Source organism: Arachis ipaensis, chromosome B4, assembly GCF_059453495.1.
Source record: "Arachis ipaensis isolate K30076 ecotype BB chromosome B4, ASM5945349v1, whole genome shotgun sequence".
In the NCBI taxonomy this organism is placed as follows: domain Eukaryota; kingdom Viridiplantae; phylum Streptophyta; class Magnoliopsida; order Fabales; family Fabaceae; genus Arachis; species Arachis ipaensis.
Window position 1 is genome coordinate 22735550 of NC_142439.1, and position 20350 is coordinate 22755899.

At 38.5% G+C, this 20350-nt stretch overlaps 1 protein-coding gene and 2 non-coding genes across 3 annotated transcripts; 1 reads left to right on the plus strand and 2 right to left on the minus strand.

Moving 5' to 3' along the window:
• Window positions 1-225: 225 nt before the first annotated feature.
• Window positions 226-333, minus strand: LOC148566906 (small nucleolar RNA R71). Its single transcript, XR_015882154.1, has one exon. It is a non-coding gene; the product is annotated as a small nucleolar RNA R71 (small nucleolar RNA).
• A 12417-nt stretch (window positions 334-12750) lies between these two features.
• LOC148566907 (small nucleolar RNA R71) lies at window positions 12751-12854 on the minus strand. The gene has a single exon (XR_015882968.1). It is a non-coding gene; the product is annotated as a small nucleolar RNA R71 (small nucleolar RNA).
• A 643-nt stretch (window positions 12855-13497) lies between these two features.
• On the plus strand, window positions 13498-15003 carry LOC148566908 (uncharacterized). Its single transcript, XM_088483806.1, has one exon. The coding sequence runs from the start codon at window positions 13498-13500 to the stop codon at window positions 15001-15003; it is 1506 nt and encodes a 501-aa protein (XP_088339932.1).
• Window positions 15004-20350: the final 5347 nt, after the last annotated feature.

Here is a 20350-nt window from a genome sequence, read left to right on the forward strand (position 1 = left end):
CCATTGGAAGATCCTCATCAGTTCTTAGCTGAATTCTTGCAAATCTGTGACACTGTCAAGACCAATGACGTTGATCCTGAGGTCTACAGACTTATGCTCTTCCCTTTTACTGTAAGAGACAGAGCTAAGACATGGTTGGATTCTCAACCCAAAGAAAGCCTGAACTCTTGGGAAAAGCTAGTCAATGCCTTCTTGGCAAAGTTCTTTCCACCTCAAAAATTGAACAAGCTTAGAGTGGAAGTCCAAACCTTCAGACAGAAGGAAGGAGAATCCCTCTATGAAGCTTGGGAAAGATACAAGTAATTGATCAGAAGGTGCCCTTCTGACATGCTTTCAGAATGGAGCATCATAGGTATATTCTATGATGGTCTGTCTGAACTGTCCAAGATATCATTGGACAGCTCTGCTGGAGGATATCTTCATCTGAAGAAGACGCCTGCAGAAGCTCAGGAACTCATGAAATGGTTGCAAATAACCAATTCATGTACACTTCTGAAAGGAATCCTGTGAATAATGGGACAAATCAGAAGAAAGGAGTTCTTGAGATTGATACTCTGAATGCCATACTGGCTCAAAATAAAAGTTAGTCCGGAAAAATAGATAACTCTGAAACCTTAATTATATTCTCCATATATTATTCCCATCTTAATTACTTGCCTTTCTTCAAATATTTTTGATATTGTTTAATGTCTTTTATATTGCATCTCAACACTATTTTCTGCTAGTCTAACTAAGCCAAATCAATTAACCATTGTTGCTTAATCCATCAATCCTCGTGGGATCGACCCTTACTCACGTAAGGTATTACTTGGTACGACCCGGTGCATTTGCCGGTAAGTAAGTGTGGTTTTAAATTACCGCACCAAATTTTTGGCGCCGTTGCCGAGGATTAACTGTGATTAACAACTATTAGTTGTTTGATTGTTTAGATTAGGCTTTTTAATTTTAATTTTAATTAAATATTATTTTATTATTTTTTAAAAAAAAAATAATTTTCCTTTATTTTTTTTCGTTTCGTTTCCCCTTTCCCTGCCCCCGTGGAAATTTTTTTTCTTACTTCCTTTTATCTTTTATTTTTATTTTATTTTTATTTTTAATTTTTTTAAAACTTTCGTTCCTGATTTATTGTTCCGTTTTATTTTTATTTTATTTTTGTTTTGTTTCTTCCATTAATTTTTTACTTTTTATATTTTATTAGACTTATTTTATTTTTTTATTATTTATTTTTTTTTTTAAAATTTACAATAGCACTAATATTTTTTTTAATTTCTGAAATTAAGTTTGGTGTTTCCTAGTTAGTTTTATTTTAATTTTTCTTATTTTAATTTTTAGAATTTTGTTCTGTCTTTTTTGCTTTCCTATTTACCACATGGTGCGTTTAATTTATTTTAGTGTGTTGTGCTGAGGAAAAATAATGGAGAGAGATCACGTGGGTTACTACTCACACCCAAGTAGTGATTCATATTATGGTGGATGGAGGAACTATCAAAATTTTAGTTGGCAAGGCCAAAACCAAAGAAATTTCATTGCTCCATGTTTCAACTACCAAGAACCATCATCTTTCTACCCATATCAAGAGCCACCATCAGATATTGAAGCTCCTCAGAAGAAGGGTGTTATGGAAGTAGAAATTCTTAATGCTATTCTTGCCCAGAACAAGTTTATGACTCAGCAAATAAATCTACTTACTCAACAGATGGGTGGCATGCAAGTCCCAGCTATCAACACCCAAAATCCTCTTCAAGAAGTCAATTACATGGGGAGTGCTCCTAGAAACCCCAAAAATGATCCCTATTCTAAGACCTACAATCCGGGGTGGAGAAATCACCCAAATTTTGGGTAGAGAGAACAACCTCAGAGGCCACAAGATTTTAATCATAATTCTCAAGATGGTTCTCAACAGAATAATTTTAATAACCACCAGTTTCAATCAACTCAGCAGGCAAACTCTAAATCCCAAGAAGATTCTAATTGGGAGATGATGATGAGTTTTATGCAGGAAACCAGAGCCTCCATTAGAAACTTGGAAGTGCAAATGGGCCAAATGAGCAAGCAATTACCTGAGAAGTCTGCAAGTATATTTTCAAGTGATACAGTGGTGAACCCAAGAGAAGACTGCAAGGCTATTCAACTGAGAAGTGGTAAAGTAGCTGGCGCTGAGACCAAGGTCAATGAAGAGTCAGTCGAAAAAGAAAGCCACCAAGAGGAAGAGGTTGAAATTGAGGAAGCTTGCAAAGAGGTGGTAGAATTCAAAGAAGAACACAAGGGAGTGGAGCTTGCAAGACCTCTCCCAAAGCCATCACCATCAAATACAACATTTAAGTGGGTAAAATTTCTACCCTTAACCTTTACTTTCTCACTTGAATATGGACTACTGGAGACGGATGGTCAACTTAGAGCTCTTTGTGGCATTAAGAGTAAGAAGAAGATAGTTAGTGGTAAGAGTTGTCAAACAAGGCTCAATATGGTTGCATGCTCTGAATTGAAGTGCAAGAATTGGTGTAGAGCTAATCTGAATGGGTCTAGAAGGTTGTTTGGATGTCTCTGTGAGAATTCAGATCGCTTGCCACCCGGTGGGAACAATGGTGATCCACAAGAAGACGGGTGTAAAAGCAAGGTTTGGGACCCTGAAATTCATTCCCACAATCAACACTCTTGGGGCCTTGTCACTTGCTTCAACTTGCTCAAAGGCTTTATGCGCCTAGTTTGGGATCCCAGTGGCTATTGGAATTACAAACATTGGTGGAGATTCCTGGATTAGTACAAGCACAAGCCACCATGACAAGGAAGCACACAACATGTCCAACTTAAGGACTTTAACTAAAAGTGCTTGGTGGGAGACAACCCACCGTGGTATGATCGTTCTTTTTCATTCTTAGTTATTTTTCGTAATAGTAATTTTCTTACTTAGTTGATTTTTATTAAGTTCTTACTAATTTTCTGATCATGCAGCTATTTTATCACAGGAACCGAATACCTCAAGCTAAAAAAAAAAATAAAAATAAAAGCTAAAAATAAAAAATAAAAAATATATATATGTAATAAAAAAAACACCCGACGCGAAAGTGTCGCTGACGCGTACGCGTCATCTAGGGGTGCAAGAAAAATAAAAAGTTACAGAGAGTTGCGCGGGAGTGGCGCCAAGAATGAAGTTTTTCGCACAAACAAGCCCACGCAGACGCGTGGCCCATGCGTTCGCGTCACCGACGCGATCGTGTGACCTGCAAATTCGACGTAACAGAGCGTTTTGGGCAGAGAGTTGTGCCAGCTTGGGGCAAGAAGTGTGCTAAACGCACAAATTTGGTCACGTGGACACGTGATTGACGCGTTCGCGTCAGTTACACATATGGCCATCCACGCGATCGTGTGCCTGACGCTAACGCGTCATTATGAAGAATGTGCGACGCACGCGATCGCGTCATTGACGCGAACGCGTCGCTTGCGCCGCCCAGTTTTCTTCTCTCTCTCTCCCAATCCTAATTCTCTCTTATTCTCTTATCCTTTTATTTTTTTCTTTTTTTCTTTCATTATAACATTTGTCTCTTCTATTTTCAGTTCTTATTTGCTTGAGGACAAGCAAACCTTTAAGTTTGGTGTTGACGCTTCGCTTAAGGATTTTCTGTTTATTCCTATAGCACCAAAAGGGAGGCGAATCATCTTCACTGAGGAGCACAACCTGAAGAATAAACGATTGCTAGGATAACTAAGGTGGTTGAGTTCCTTTCATTTTTTTTATTCCTCCCCTCTTTGTCTATGTTATGTTCCGGTTTTCTGCTATTTTTCTTTGTTTGTTGCATGATCCTTTATTAGTTAGAATCCTATGACTAGTTTAGTTTTCTTTTAATTACTTTAATGCTGAAAATATGTTTCATGTACCACTCACTGAACTTGAACCTAAAAAGAAAAGAAAAAGAAGTGATGTAGTGCATGAGAATTTGAGTTTAATTTTTAGAGTAGTCTTATTTACTTAAATGTGGTGGTATTTTCTGTGACTCTGAATGCATGCTTGAATAGTGCATATTTTTGATAGTGAAGTTTATGAATGTTAAAATTGTTGGTTCTTGAAAGAATGATGAAAAAAGAGAAATGTTATTGATAACCTGAAAAAATCATAAAATTGATTCTTGAAGCAAGAAAAAGCAGTGAAAAACACAAAGGATAAAAGGATCCAAGGGTAAAAAGGATCCAAGGCTTTGAGCATTAATGGATAGGAGGGCCCAAAAGAATAAAATCCTGGCCTAAGTGGCTAAATCAAATTGTCCCTAATCATGTGCTTGTGGCGTGAAGGTGTCAAGTGAAAAGCTTGAGACTGAGCGGTTAAAGTCGTGATCCAAAGCAAAAAGAGTGTGCTTAAGAACTCTGGGCACCTCTAACTTGGGACTCTAGCAAAGCTGAGTCACAATCTGAAAAGGTTCACCCAATTATGTGTCTGTGGCATTTATGTATCTGGTGGTAATACTGGAAAACAAAATGCTTAGGGTCATGGCCAAGACTCAGAAAGTAGCTCTGTTCAAGAATCATCATACTGAACTAGGAGAATCAATAACACTATCTGGATTCTAAGTTCCTATGGATGCCAATCATTCTGAACTTCAAAGGATAAAGTGAGATGCCAAAACTATTCAGGATTGCAGTTGTAAACCCCACTATAAGAAGAGACATGAGCTTAATCGAACTCTCATTCTCATGCAAATTCACATCCTAAGCTTATATTAGTGTTGGTTGCTTGAGGACAAGCAACAGTTTAAGTTTGGTGTTGTGATGCGTGAGCATCTTGTCTATCTTTTCCTAGTGAATTTGCATCTAAATTGTTGAGTTTAATTAAGAATTAATTATATTTTAGCCACTATGGATGCTATTTTGAGTTTTGTGCAATACTGTTTATTTTAGGTAGCATTTCGCAGAATTTGATGGAGTTTCTGCAGAGAAAGAGAAGAAGCCAAGGAGATGACCAGCGAATACCGACGCGGACGCATGGCTCACGCGACCGCGCGGAATGGAGGAAATCACAATGACGCGATCGCATGCCTGACACGAACGCGTGGACTGGAATCTGCACAAACGACGCGTCCGCATCGTCCACGCGTTCGCGTCATTTGTGCAGATTCCAGTCCACGCGTTTGCGTCAGGCATGCGATCGCGTCATTGTGATTTCCTCCATTCCGCGCGGTCGCGTGAGCCATGCGTCCGCGTCGGTATTCGCTAGTCATCTCCTTGGCTTCTTCTCTTTCTCTGCAGAAACTCCATCAAATTCCGCCAAATGCTACCTAAAATAAACAGTATTGTACAAAACTCAAAATAGCATCCATAGTGGCTAAAATATAATTAATTCTTAATTAAATTCAACAATTTAGATGCAAATTCACTAGGAAAAGATAGACAAGATGCTCACGCATCACAACACTAAACTTAAACTATTGCTTGTCCTCAAGCAACCAAAACTAATATAAGCTTAGGATGTGAATTTGCATGAGAATGAGAGTTCGATTACGTCCATATTTTCTCTTATAGTGGGGTTTATAACTGCAATCCTGAACAGTTTTGGCATCTCTCTGTATCCTTTGAAGTTCAGAATGATTGGCATCCATAGGAACTCAGAATTCAGATAGTGTTATTGATTTTCCTAGTTCAGTATGTTGATTCTTGAACACAGCTACTTTATGAGTCTTGACCGTGACCCTAAACATTTTGTTTTCCAATATTACCACCGGATACATAAATGCCACAGACACATAACTGGGTGAACCTTTTCAGATTGTGACTCAGCTTTGCTAGAGTCCCCAGTTAGAGGTGCCCAGAGTTCTTAAGCACACTCTTTTTGCTTTGGATCACGACTTTAACCGTTCAGTCTCAAGCTTTTCACTTGACACCTTCACGCCACAAGCACATGGTTAGGGACAGCTTGATTTAGCCGCTTAGGCCAGGATTTTATTCCTTAGGGCCCTCCTATCCATTAATGCTCAAAGTCTTGGATCCTTTTTACCCTTGCCTTTTAGTTTAAAGGGTTATTGGCTTTTTCTGCTTGCTTTTTCTTTTTCTTGTTTGTTTTTTTTTTTATAAATTTTTTTTTTTGCAAGCCTTGTGTTTTCACTGCTTTTTCTTGCTTCAAGAATCAATTTTATGATTTTTCAGATTATCAATAACATTTTTCTTTTTCATCATTCTTTCAAGAGCCAACAATTTTAACATTCATAAGCTTCACTATCAAAATTATGCACTGTTCAAGCATGCGTTCAGAATCACAGAAAAAAAATACCACCATATCTCAGTAAATCAGAATATTCTTAAAATTAACTCAATTTCTCATGCAACACATCACTTTTTTTTCTTTTCTTTTTAGATTCAAGTTCAGTGAGTGGTACATGAAACATCTTTTTTTCAGCATTAAAGCAATTAAATGAAGACTAAACTAGTCCTAGAATTCTAACTAATAAAGGATCATGCAATAAACAAAGCAAAATAACAGAAAACCGAAACATAACATAGAAAAAGAAGGGAGGAATAAAAAATGAAAGGAACTCAACCACCTTAATTATCCTAGCGGTCGCTTTATTCTTCAGGTTGTGCTCCTTCGCGAAGATGATTCACCTCCCTTTTGTACTAGAAAACCTATAAGCGCAGCGTCAACACCAAACTTAAAGCTTTGCTTGTCCTCAAGCAAAGAAGAACTGAAAATAGAAGAGACAAATATTAAAATGAAAGAAGAAATAAAAGGATAAGAGAATAAGAGAGAATTAAGATTGGGAGAGAGAGAAAGAAAACTGGGCGACGCGTTCGCGTCAATGACGCGATCGCGTACATCGCGCATTCTTCATAATGACGCGATAGCGTCAGGCACGCGTTCGCGTGGATGGCCATATATGCCACTGACGCGAACGCGTCAGTCACGCGTCCGCGTGACCAAATTTGTGCTTTTGCACACTTCTTGCCCCAAGCTGGCACAACTCTCTGCCCAAACGCTCTTTTACGTTGAATTTGCAGGTCACGCGATCGCGTCGGTGACGCGACCGCGTGAATGGCGAAAATCACAAACGACGCGAACGCGTGAGGTACGCGATCGCGTGGGATCGTTTGTGCGAAAGGCTCCATTCTGGCGCCACTCCCGTGCAACTCTCTGTAACTTTCTATTTTTTTCTTGCACCCTTAGATGACGCGTTCGCGTCAGCGACGCTGGCGCGTCGGGTGCTTTTTTTTTTAGCGTTTGATAGGCTTATCGCAAGGAGATGGGAGACAATATTAATATGAACAGAGAGTTTCGCAGGAGCAGCGCTGGAGGTGTGCCAATGGCACAAATCACCCCACGCGACCGCGTCACCCACGCGGCTGCGTGACCTAAAATCGGCATAAAAAGGGTGTATGGCCGAAAGTTGAGCCGGAATTGGGCTGGACCCGTGCTAGTAGCACAAGCCCTGCCACGCGAACGCGTCACCCGCGCATCCGCGTCATATTGGAAATAAGGCCACCCGCGCGATCGCGTCGACCACGCGACCGCGTCACCCTGGATTTTGGCAATACTGAGTTTTGAACAGAGAGTTGTACGACCGGGAGGCTGCACTTGCGCCACTAGCACAAATCGAGTCATGCGATCGAGTGCCCCACGCGTCCGCGTCACCCACGCGACCGCGTCGCCAGCGTCGCACAACCAATCCAGATTAGTGACAATTTTCTTATCTTTTCTTTTCTAATCCTAATTTCTTCCTTCTCTCTCCTTTCTCACTTTCTTTTTCCTCTTCTCACCCTTTTCACTCTCAATTTATTTTATTTTATTTATTTTCATACTTTCATTCATTGCATATTTTTATTTTTCTAAATTTATTATTTTACCATTGGTGTTCAAATGTTCTTATTCAACTGTTATTTCTTTTCTGGTATTATCTTGGTGCTTATGACTTGTTTTATTCTGGTTAGGTAATATTATTTAAATCAATGCCAATCTTTTATACCTGTATTACTTTTGTATTGATTTTTAATTTATATTATCTTTCCTTCCCCACTCTCTTTCCCATTGTTGCATATTCTGCACCACTGGTATGCCATGGCTTCTATTGTTTTCTCACTTACATGTTGTAGCTACCATGTAAATGAGACCCTTTTCATTTGGCATTAACCCAACCATACTTCATTTATTTTCTTATCTCTATTATTGGGTTACCTTTCTTCTCTTTTTTTTCTTTTAGGATGGCCACCAGGAAGAGAACCGGAAGACGTTTAGATGGGGAGACAGACAAGTCCATCTGCACAATCCTTAGAGAAAAGCAACAGTTGAAACAACCCATCCACCTGCACATCTCAGCATGCACCAAGGACGGTGCAATCTTTAAGTGTGGGGAGGTCGATACCGATCTCCGTGGGTTAGTTATTTCCTCTTTCAACACCAATGTTTTATTTTATTTGTTTGTTCATTGTTGCATCTGCATATTTGATTGCATATTTATTTGATTTTGTGCATTTAGTTACTACTTGGTTAAAATAATAAATCTCTTTTTAAGATCCTATTTTTGAAAAAAAAAATATTTTCACTAATTTAAATAAAAATTTTTAAAAAATTTTTATGTGTTAAATTTGTTTGAAGTTGTATTTGGAACATGGTTTTTGAGTCAAAGAACACACAACCTGTGAGACTTTGAGCTTATTTACATGGTTATATTATTTAACCATAAATATTTTATTCCTGTGTGTTCCCTTCTCTATGATTGTAATCTATATTTTGTTCCAACCTATATGTCCATTATTTAGTGTATTTACATGTTTGCATATGATTGAGGCCATTATTTGATTTTAGCTCACTTATCCCAAATAAGCCTACCCTTTAAATCACCCTTGTCAGCCACTTTGAGCCTTTTAACCCCCTCTGGTTCTGTATTTTACCACATCACTAGCCTTAAAGCAGAAAAATAATTAAATATCCCAATTGAATCTTTGGTTAGCTTAAGATAGTGTGTTAATTAAGTATGGGGAAACTGTGGGAACATGGGTTAATAAAGGAAAAGTATAATGTTTCTAATTTATTTGAATATCAGGAATTTGGGAACCTACTCATGAAAAAATCAAAATAGAAAAATAATAGAAAATCCATGTGCATTGATAAGTTATGTTTGTTTCTCTACAAAAAAAAAAGAGAAAAAAGAGAAAAATCCAAAAATACTCAATGAACAAGTAAATAAGGGGACAAAATTACCCCAATATTAAGTTTAATAAAAGATCAATGCACATGTGATAAAAATTAAAGAAAAATTTGGTACATGAGTATGGGAATTATACAAAGGTGAGAATTATGGGTAGCTAGGCATGAATTTAAAAGTATATAGAGTATATGTATATTAGGTGAGAGCTTAGGTTAATTGAAGATTCATATTATAGCTCACTTGGCCATACATATATTCTTACCTTTACCTCAGCCCCATTACAACCTTGAAAAGACCTCATGATGTTTGCATTGGTACATTAAATATTTGTTGATTGGTTAGATGAAGAACAAGGTTTAGAAAGCATGACTAGAGAAGAGTAGAGTGAATAACCCTATACACTTGAGAGATTAGAGTGATATACACTTCCAGTGAGGGTTCAACGCTTAAATTTTATGTTCCCTGCTTTCATGAGCTGTCTTCTTACAAGTTCACTTGCTTTTTATTGTATGATTTGAATTAGTGGAAATTGGTTTGTATTTGTCTTGGAGAACTTATTTACTCTTAACCAAGTAAGTAAAAGCATTCAGCATGTAGTTACATTCATAGGTTGCATTTCATATCATTCCTCTTCATCTTTATAGCTTCTCTTGAGCTTAGCATGAGGACATGCTATTGTTTAAGTGTGGGGAGGTTGATAAACCACTATTTTATGGTTTATCTTGTGCTCAATTGAGTGGTTTTTTATCTACTCTTTACCCACTTATTCATACTATTTGCATGGTTTTACAATTGCCTTCCTAATTATGTGCTTTGATTGAAAACATGCTTCTTTGATCTTATATTTGCTTATTATTAATCCTCTCTTATTACCATTAGATGCCTTGATATGTGTGTTAAGTGTTTTTAGATATTATAAGGCAGGAATGACTTGGAGGATGGGAAGAAAGCATACAAAAGTGGAAGGAATGCAAGAAGTTGGAGAAATTGCTAAGCTGTCCAGCCTGACCTCTCTGCACTCAAACGGCTATAACTTTAGCTACAGAGGTCCAAACGACGCGGTTCTAGTTGCGTTGGAAAGCTAACGTTCGGAGATTCGATTTGATATATAATATGCTATGGTTCCCCTGACGCTAGGTGACGCGACCGCCTGATCCATGCGGCCGCATCGCAGTGACGGAAATCAGCGCATTAAAATTCGAAACCAGCGAATTCTGGACTGTTTCTGACCCAGTTTGCGGCCCAGAAAACACAGATTAGAGGCTATAAAGTGGGGAAATGCATCCATTCATGAGGAGGCTCTCATAATTCACAATTTGAGGAGTAGATGTAGTTTTTAGAGAGAGAGGTTCTCTCCTCTCTCTTAGGATTAGGATTTAGGATTTCTCTTAGTTTTAGGAGTGTCTCTAAATCCCAGGTTCAATGTTCTTCCGTTATTATTTCTCTTCTACTTTTAGATACTCTAATACTTTTATTTGTTAATTACTTATGTTGCCCATTTGATTCATAAATCTTTCATGATAGATTGGATTGCTTTTATTAATATAATTTGGGGAATTTTCAGATTTAATTCTGCTTTGCTTTATTTATATTGATGCTATTTAATTTAGATATTTTCTTCCTTCTGGCTTTGGTTAAGTAATTGGTAACGCTTGAGCTGTCAAATAAAGGAGTGGTTGAAATTGGGAGTTGCTCCAATAACTCTAGTCTTTTCATCGGAATTGACTAGGACCTGAGGATTAAGCTAATTAATCCACTTGATCTACCTTCATAGTTAGAGGTTAACAAAGTGAGATTAAAATCCAATTTTCATCACAATTGTTAAGGATAGGACCTCCAGTTCTTATACCTTGCCAAGAGATTTTATTTTATTATTATTATTTTATTTTATGTCATATAACATATTCCCACCTTACTTCCTAAACCCCAATTTACAAACTCATAACCAATAATAAGAACATACCTCCCTGCAATTCCTTGAGAAGACGACCAGAGGTTTAAATACTCGGTTATCAATTTTAAAGGGGTTTGTTACTTGTGACAACCAAAACGTTTGTACGAAGGGATTTTTGTCGGTGTAGAGACTATATCTACAACACGACTGTTTCTATGAATCTCTTTACTGGTAAAAATCCCAACGTCAAAATGGCGCCATTGCATAATTAAATTAGTTAGTAAGGAAAGTTAGTCCGGAAAAATAGATAACTCTGAAACCTTAACTATCTTCTCCATATATTATTCCCATCTTAATTACTTGCCTTTCTTCAAATATTTTTGATATTGTTTAATGTCTTTTATATTGCATCTCAACACTATTTTCTGCTAGTCTAACTAAGCCAAATCAATTAACCATTGTTGCTTAATCCATCAATCCTCGTGGGATCGACCCTTACTCACGTAAGGTATTACTTGATACGACCCGGTGCACTTGCCGGTAAGTAAGTGTGGTTTTAAATTACCGCACCAAGTTTTTGGCGCCGTTGTCGGAGATTGACTGTGATTAACAACTATTAGTTATTTGATTGCTTAGATTAGGCGTTTTAATTTTAATTAGTTCTATTTTATTATTATTAATTTTTATTTTTATTTTTTTTATTTTTTTATTTCCCGTACAGTTTCGTTCGTTCCCCCCCCCCTCCTGTTTCCTTTACGTCCTTTTGCTTTGATCTTTCTTTCTTTTTTTTAGTTCGTTTTTATTTTTTTATATTTTATTATTTCATTTTTATTTTAATTTCCTTCTATTTTTACTTTCTTTTATTTTTGTTTTTGTTTACTTCCATTATTTTATTTTCTCTTTCTATATTTTATTAGTTTTTTTTTATCTTTAAATTTAAAAATAAATAAATAAATAAATTAAATAAATAAATAAATATTTTTGTATTAATATTTTTTTTCCTTAATTTCTGAAATTAACTTTGGTGTTATCCAGTTGCTTTTATTTTAATTTTTCTGTTCATTTTTTCTTTTAAATTTTTGTATTTTTTTTATCTATTTAGTATTTTTATTTTATTTTACACAGGTTACCTCACAGGGACTTCTCTGCACTCTGACGTAGAGAGTCCCATTTTTTCTTGTTTTCTGCTTGTGTATGCGCAGGAATAGAGACAAAGAACATCTCTTAGACTTTGATCCTGAACCTGAAAGAACTTTCAGGCAACGTTTACAACAAGCAAGACTTTGCAAGGCTGCAGAATCCACTTTGGCAAATAATAATGCTAATGCCAATGTGGTAAATCCGAATGGGGATGATCAACAGAGGAGAGTGCTTGGCTCTTATTCTGCCCCTACTGCGGATCTTTATGGAAAAAGTATTGTGGTGCCTCCTATAACTGAAAACAACTTTGAGTTGAAGCCACAACTGGTCACCCTGGTGTAGCAAAACTGCCAGTATCATGGACTTCCTCATGAAGATCCAAATCAGTTCATATCTGATTTTCTGCAGATATGTGATACTGTGAAGACAAATGGAGTGAATCCAGAGGTGTACAGACTCATGCTTTTCCCGTTTGCTCTGAGGGATAAAGCAAAGCTATGGCTAGATTCCTAACCAAAGGAGAGTCTGAATACTTGGGAAAAGGTCGTTACTGAATTTCTCACTAAATTTTTCCCACCAAAGAAGCTGACTAAGCTTAGGATGGAGGTTCATACTTTCAGACAGAAGGAGGGTGAAACTCTTTATGAAGCTTGGGAGAGATACAAGCTACTGACTAGGCAGTGCCCTCCTGACATGTTCTCCAAGTGCACCCAACTGGATATCTTTTATGAAGGCTTAGGAGAGATGTCAAAGATGAGCTTAGATACCTCTGCAGGCAGTTCATTGCACAAGAAGAAGACACCAGAGGAGACTATTGAGCTGATTGAATTAGTTGCAAGCAACCAATATCTCTACTCATCTAACATAAATCCTGTGAACTCTGAAACCTCTCAAAAGAGAGATGTGTTGGAAGTAGAAGCTAGTAATGCTCTTCTTGCTCAGAACAAGCTGATGTCTCAGCAAATAAATCTACTTACTCAATAGATGGGTGGCATGCAAGTCTCATCTATCAACACCCAAAATCCACCACAGGAAGTCTCCTATGACATGGCAGGTAACTTTATGCAAAATGATAATTATGATTATGCTCAACCTTCTTCTGAACAGGTGAATTACATGGGGAGTGGTCCTAGAAATCCCAACAATGATCCATATTCTAAGACATACAACCAGGGATGGAGGAATCACCCAAATTTCGGATGGAGGGACCAACCTCAGAGACCTCAGAACGTCAACAATAGTTCTAAGGGCGGTTTCCAGCAGAACAATGATTTGGAAGCAATATTGACAGGTTTTAGACAGAAAACCAGAGCATCCATCAAGAACCTGGAAATTCAAATGGGTCAATTAGCCACAAAGGTCAATGAAATTGATCAGAGGACCACTAATAGCCTTCCTGGTAACACAATTCCAAATCCAAGAGAGGAATGCAAGGCTATCACCATAATAAGTGAACAAGTGGCAAGTGCGGAAGCACAATTTATGCAGGAAACCAAGGCCTCCATTAGAAACTTAGAGGTGCTAGTGGGCCACCTGAGCAAGCAAATACTTGAGAGGTCTGCAAGTACAGTTCAAGGTGATACAGTGGTGAACCCAGGAGAAGATTGCAAGGGTATTCAATTAAGAAGTGGTAAAGTAGCTGGCTTTGAGACCAAAGCCAATGAAGAGCTAGTTGAAAAGGAAGCTCCAGAGGAGAAGAAGGAAGAAGTAGAACACGCCCCTCCAAAGCGTGCGGACAACCCATTCCCAGACTCTCTTGACACTTATCCTACTTTGCCAAAGGCTCCTGAATACAAGCCTAAAATGCCAGATCCTCAGAGACTTCAAAAGGAGACCAAGGACAAACAGTTCTCAAAGTTCTTGGAAATCTTCAGAAAGTTACAAATCAATATTCCTTTTGCTGAGGTTTTGGAGCAAATGCTTATCTATGTCAAGTTCATGAAGGAGCTGTTGTCAAAGAAAAAGCGTTTAAAGGGAGATGAAACAGTAGTCCTGACTAAGGAATGTAGTGCTGTAATTCAGAATAACTTGCCAAGAAAGATGCCAGATCCAGGGAGCTTTCAAATTCCATGCACTATTGGGAGCACAACCTTTGAGAAAGCTTTATGTGATCTGGGAGCAAGCATCAATTTAATGCCCTTGTCTGTGATGAAGAAGCTGCAGATCCAAGAGGCACAACCCACAAAGATAGCATTACAGATGGCTGACAAATCTATGAAGCCGGCATATGGATTAGTGGAGAATATCTTGGTCAAAGTGGGTAAGTTCTTCTTCGCAGCAGATTTTGTGATTCTTGATACAGGGGAGGATGAGAATGCCTCTATAATTCTAGGAAGACCATTCCTAGCCACTGGAAGAGCTCTGATTGATGTAGAAGTGGGTGAATTAGTGCTTAGAGTGCATAATGAGCAACTGGTCTTTCATGTCTTCAAAGATGTACATTCAACAGGTGAAGAAGAGAGGTGCATGCAGGCTGAGCTTATTGATCCAAACCTTCAAGAACCCCCTGATGATGCACAGCAGAATTTGCAACTCAAACCTCCTGTGGTGACAACCGATAAAATTCCGCCTAACATCAAACCTAAGTTTGGTGTTGAAACTGCATCATCCACCAAGGAGGAGGTCCCCAAAAAGAAAAAAATACCCAGAGGATGGAGAAACAAAAAGATCCCCACTGAAGGTTTCTCCCCAAGAATGAAGGTGGTGTTGACCAGCAATCCAGCATGGGTTTATACAGTAATCAAAATCCTCTCTCTGGAGCATATTGAGCTACGTTATGGAGACACAGGAAAGAAGTTCAAAGTAAGGGGTGAAGAGCTGAGCCCCTATGATCCTCCTCCTTAGAGGAGCTGACCGTCAAGCTAGTGACGATAAAGAAGCGCTTGTCGGGAGGCAACCCGATAAATTCGTATCCTTAGCTATTTTTCGTAGTAGTAGTTTTCTTAGTTATTTTATTTTATTTTTTTTTGAGTTCTTACTAATTTTCTGATCATGCAGCTATGTTCTTCCAGGAACCGAACACCTCAAGCTATATTTCAAAAAAAAAAAAAGCACCCGACGCGCCAGCGTAGCTGACGCGAACGCGTCATCTAGGGGTGCGAGAAAAAATAAAAAGTTACAGAGAGTTGTGCGGGAGTGGCGCCAGAATGGAGCCTTTCGCACAAACGATCCCACGCGATCGCGTACCTCACGCGTCCGCGTCGTTTGTGATTTTCGTCATTCACGCGGTCGCATCACCGACGCGATTGCGTGACCTGCAAATTCGACGTAAAAGAGCGTTTGGGCAGAGAGTTGTGCCAGCTTGGGGCAAGAAGTGTGCTAAAAGCACAAATTTGGTCACGCGGACGCGTGACTGACGCGTTCGCGTCAGTTGCATATATGGCCATCCACGCGAACGCGTGCCTAACGCTATCGCGTCATTATGAAGAATGTGCAACGTACGCGATCGCGTGCTGCACGCGAACGCGTCGCTTGCGCCACCCAGTTTTCTTTCTCTCTCTCTCTCCCAATCCTAATTCTCTCTTATTTTCTTATCCTTTTATTTTTTTTTCTTTCATTTTAATATTTGTCTCTTCTATTTTCAGTTCTTATTTGCTTGAGGACAAGCAAACCTTTAAGTTTGGTGTTGACGCTGCGCTTATAGGCTTTCTAGTACAAAAGGGAGGTGAATCATCTTCGCGAAGGAGCACAACCTGAAGAATAAAGCGACCGCTAGGATAATTAAGGTGGTTGAGTTCCTTTCATTTTTTATTCCTCCCCTCTTTTTCTATGTTATGTTCCGGTTTCCTGCTACTTTGTTTTGTTTATTGCATGATCCTTTATTAGTAGATTCATAGGTTATAGTTTAATTTTTCTGTTAAGTACTTTAATTCTAAAAGATGTTTCATGTACCACTCACTGAACTTGAATCTAAAAATAAAAGAAAAAGAAGTGATGTATTGCATGAGAAATTGAGTTAATTTTAAAAATAGTCGGATTTACTTAAATGTCGTGGTATTTTCTGTGATTCTAAATGCATGACATGAACAGTGCATATTTTTATAGTAAACTTTATGAATGTTAAAATTGTTGGCTCTTGAAAGAATGATGAAAAAGAAAAATGTTATTGATAATCTGAAAAATCATAAAATTGATTCTTGAAGCAAGAAAAAGCTGTGAAAACACAAGGCTTGCAAAAAAAATATATAATTTAAAAAAAAAACAAGAAAAAGAAAAAGCAAGCAGAAAAAGCCAATAACCCTTTAAACTAAAAGGCAAAGGGTAAAAAGGATCCAAGACTTTGAGCATTAATGGATAGGAGGGCCCTAAGGAATAAAATCCTGGCCTAAGCGGCTAAATCAAGCTGTCCCTAACCATGTGCTTGTGGCGTGAAGGTGTCAAGTGAAAAGCTTGAGACTGAACGGTTAAAATCATGATCCAAAGCAAAAAGAGTGTGCTTAAGAACTCTGGGCACCTCTAACTGGGGACTTTAGCAAAGCTGAGTCACAATCTGAAAAGGTTCACCCAGTTATGTGTCTGTGGCATTTATGTATCCGGTGGTAATACTGGAAAACAAAATGCTTAGGGTCACGGCCAAGACTCATAAAGTAGCTGTGTTCAAGAATCAACATACTGAACTAGGAGAATCAATAACATTATCTGAATTCTGAGTTCCTATGGATGCCAATCATTCTGAACTTCAAAGGATAAAGTGAGATGCCAAAACTGTTCAGGATTGCAGTTGTAAACCCCACTATAAGAAGAGACATGAGCTTAATCGAACTCTCATTCTCATGCAAATTCACATCCTAAGCTTATATTAGTGTTGGTTGCTTGAGGACAAGCAACAGGTTAAGTTTGGTGTTGTGATGCGTGAGCATCTTGTCTATCTTTTCCTAGTGAATTTGCATCTAAATTATTGAATTTAATTAAGAATTAATTATATTTTAGCCACTATGGATGCTATTTTGAGTTTTGTACAATACTGTTTATTTCAGGTAGCATTTGGCGGAATTTGATGGAGTTTCTGCAGAGAAAGAGAAGAAGTCAAAGAGATGACCAGCGAATACCGACGCGGACGCATAGCTCACGCGACCGCGCGGAATGGAGGAAATCGCAATGACGCGATCGCGTGCCTGACGCAAACGCGTAAACTGGAATTTGCACAAATGACGCAAACGCGTGGACGACGCGGACGCGTCACATGCGCCACATGCAGAAAATACAGAAAAACGCTGGGGGCGATTTCTGGGCTGTTTTAACTCAATTTTCAGCCCCGAAAACACAGATTAGAAGCTGCATAATGGACAGAACAAGTGGTCCCCATCCATCAACTGAAGATCTGTTAATTAATTCAAATTTAAATTCAAATCTTAAATTAGGAAAAGATATTATTTTAAGTTTAATTTTAAATATTAGATTTTAAATTTATTAGGATTAGTTATAAAAAGGGATCTGATGCCATCAGATTGTAACTCGATACATTTGGACCTGAATCCTTATTTTCTCTTTTCCATGAGCAACTAAACCTCCACTGTTAAGGTTAGGAGCTCTGTCTATTTCTATGGATTAATTTTATTGCTTTTACTATTTTAATTTTTGTGTGGATTTATAATTTAAGAATTGTTTTCGCTCTTTATTTTATGAATTTGGGTGGAACGGAAGTATGACCCTCTTTCTATTTGAGTTCTTGTAAAACTTGGAAAAGCTCTTTACCTGAACAACAGCTTGAAAACTATTTCTCCTAAATTTTAATTATCTAAATTTAATAGGATACGTGACATATAATCCTTTTTCCTCTTGGATAATTAGAGTTTTTGTGGCATATAAACTAGAAATTGATTATCACCCTCTAATTGGAATTAATTGACCAAGGAATTGGCAGTTAATGAATTTTAGGGGAGACTAGGAAGGTCTAAGGAATTAGGGTCTAGTCACATACAGTTTGCCATAAATTAAATCCTGCATAATTAAATTAGTTAGTAAGAAAAGTTAGTCCAGAAAAATAGATAACTCTTAAACCTTAACTATCTTCTCCATATATTATTCCCATCTTAATTACTTGCCTTTCTTCAAATATTTTTGATATTGTTTAATGTCTTTTATATTGCATCTCAACACTATTTTCTGCTAGTCTAACTAAGCCAAATCAATTAACCATTGTTGCTTAATCCATCAATCCTCGTGGGATCAACCCTTACTCACGTAAGGTATTACTTGGTACGACCCGGTGCACTTGCCGGTAAGTAAGTGTGGTTTTAAATTACCGCACCAAAGAGGAAGTTGCTAAGTATCTTGGAGCAATCATGAAACTAAATGCCAAGTTATTTGGTAATGAGACTTGGAAGGATGAACCCCCCTTACTCATCAAAGAACTGGATGACTTGACTAGGCAGAGATTACCTCTGAAGAGACAAGATCCTAGAAAGTTCTCAATACCTTGTACTATAGGCACCATGACCTTTGAGAAAGATCTGTGTGACCTATGCTCAAGCATAAACCTCATGCCTCTCGCTGTAATGGAGAAGCTAGGGATCATTGAGGTACAAGCTGTAAGAATCTCACTGGAGATGGCAGACAATTCAAGGAAACAAACTTATGGATTTGTAGAGGATGTCTTGGTAAAGGTTGAAGACCACTACATCCCTGCTGATTTCATAATCCTAGAGACTGGGAAGTGTGTGGATAAATCCATCATCCTTGGCAGACCCTTCCTAGACACAGCAAAAGCTGTGATTGATGTTGACAGAGGATAATTGATCATTCAAGTGAATGAAGACTCCCTTGTGTTTAAAGCTCAAGGATCTCCCTCTGTAATCATGGAGAAGAAGCATGAAAAGCTTCTCTCAATGCAGAGTCAACCAAAATCCCCACATTCAAACTCTAAGTTTGGTGTTGGGAGGCCACAACCAACCTCTAAGTTTGGTGTTGGGAGGCCATCATCATGCTCTGAGTATCTGTGAGACTCCATGAGAGCCCACTGTCAAGCTATTGACATTAAAGAATCGCTTGTTGGGAGGCAACCTAATTTTTACTTATCTATGTTAAATTTCTATTTTCTTTTGTTAATTTATGTTTTCTATAGGTTGATGATCATGTGAAGTCACAAAAACAATTGAAAAAGCAAAAACAGACTGAAAAATAGAATTAAAAACAGAACACCCTGGAGGAGAAACTTACTGGCGTTTAAACGCCAGTAAGGGTAGCAGAAAGGGCGTTAAACGCCCAGTCTGGCACCTTTCTGGGCGTTTAACGCCAGAAATGGGCACCAGATTGGCGTTTAACGCCAGGATTGGCAGAGAAGGGCGTTTTGTACGCCACTTGGTGCAGGGATGAGATATCCTTGACACCTCAGGATCTGTGGACCCCACAGGATCCCCACCTACCCCACATCTCTCTCTCTCTCTCTTCTTTACCCATTCACCAATCACCTCAATACCTCTTCCCCAAAAACCCCTCACCTATCAAATCCCACCATTCTCTTCACCACTCACATCCATCCTTCATAAAACCCCACCTACCTCAACATTCAAATTCAAACCACTTTCTCACCCAAATCCACCCATAATGGCCGAACCATACCCACCTCTCCACTCCTATATAAACCCATCTTCACTCCTTCATTTTCACACAACATACACACTACTCCTCCCCCTTGGCCGAAACACTAAGCCCCCTCTGTCTCCTCTATTTCTTCTTCTTCTACTCTCTTCTTTCTTCTTTTGCTCGAGGACAAGCAAACCTTCTAAGTTTGGTGTGGTAAAAGCATTGCATTTTGTTTTTTCATAACCATTTATGGCATCTAAGGCCGGAGAAATCTCTAGAAAGAGGAAAGGGAAGGCAAAAGCTTCCACGTCCGAGTCATGGGATATGGAGAGATTCCTCTCAAGGGTGCATCAAGACCACTTCTATGAAGTTGTGGCCAAGAAGAAAGTAATCCCCGAGGTCCCTTTTAAGCTCAAAAAGGGCGAATATTCAGATATCCGACATGAGATCCGAAGAAGAGGTTGGAAAATTCACACCAACCCCATTCAATAAGTCGGGATCTTAATGGTTCAAGAGTTCTATGCCAATGCATGGATCACCAAGAACCATGATCAAAGTGTGAACCCGGACCCTAAGAATTGGCTTACAATGGTTCGGGGGAAATACTTAGGTTTTAGTCCGAAAAATGTAAGGGTGGCATTCAACTTGCCCATGATGCAAGGAGATG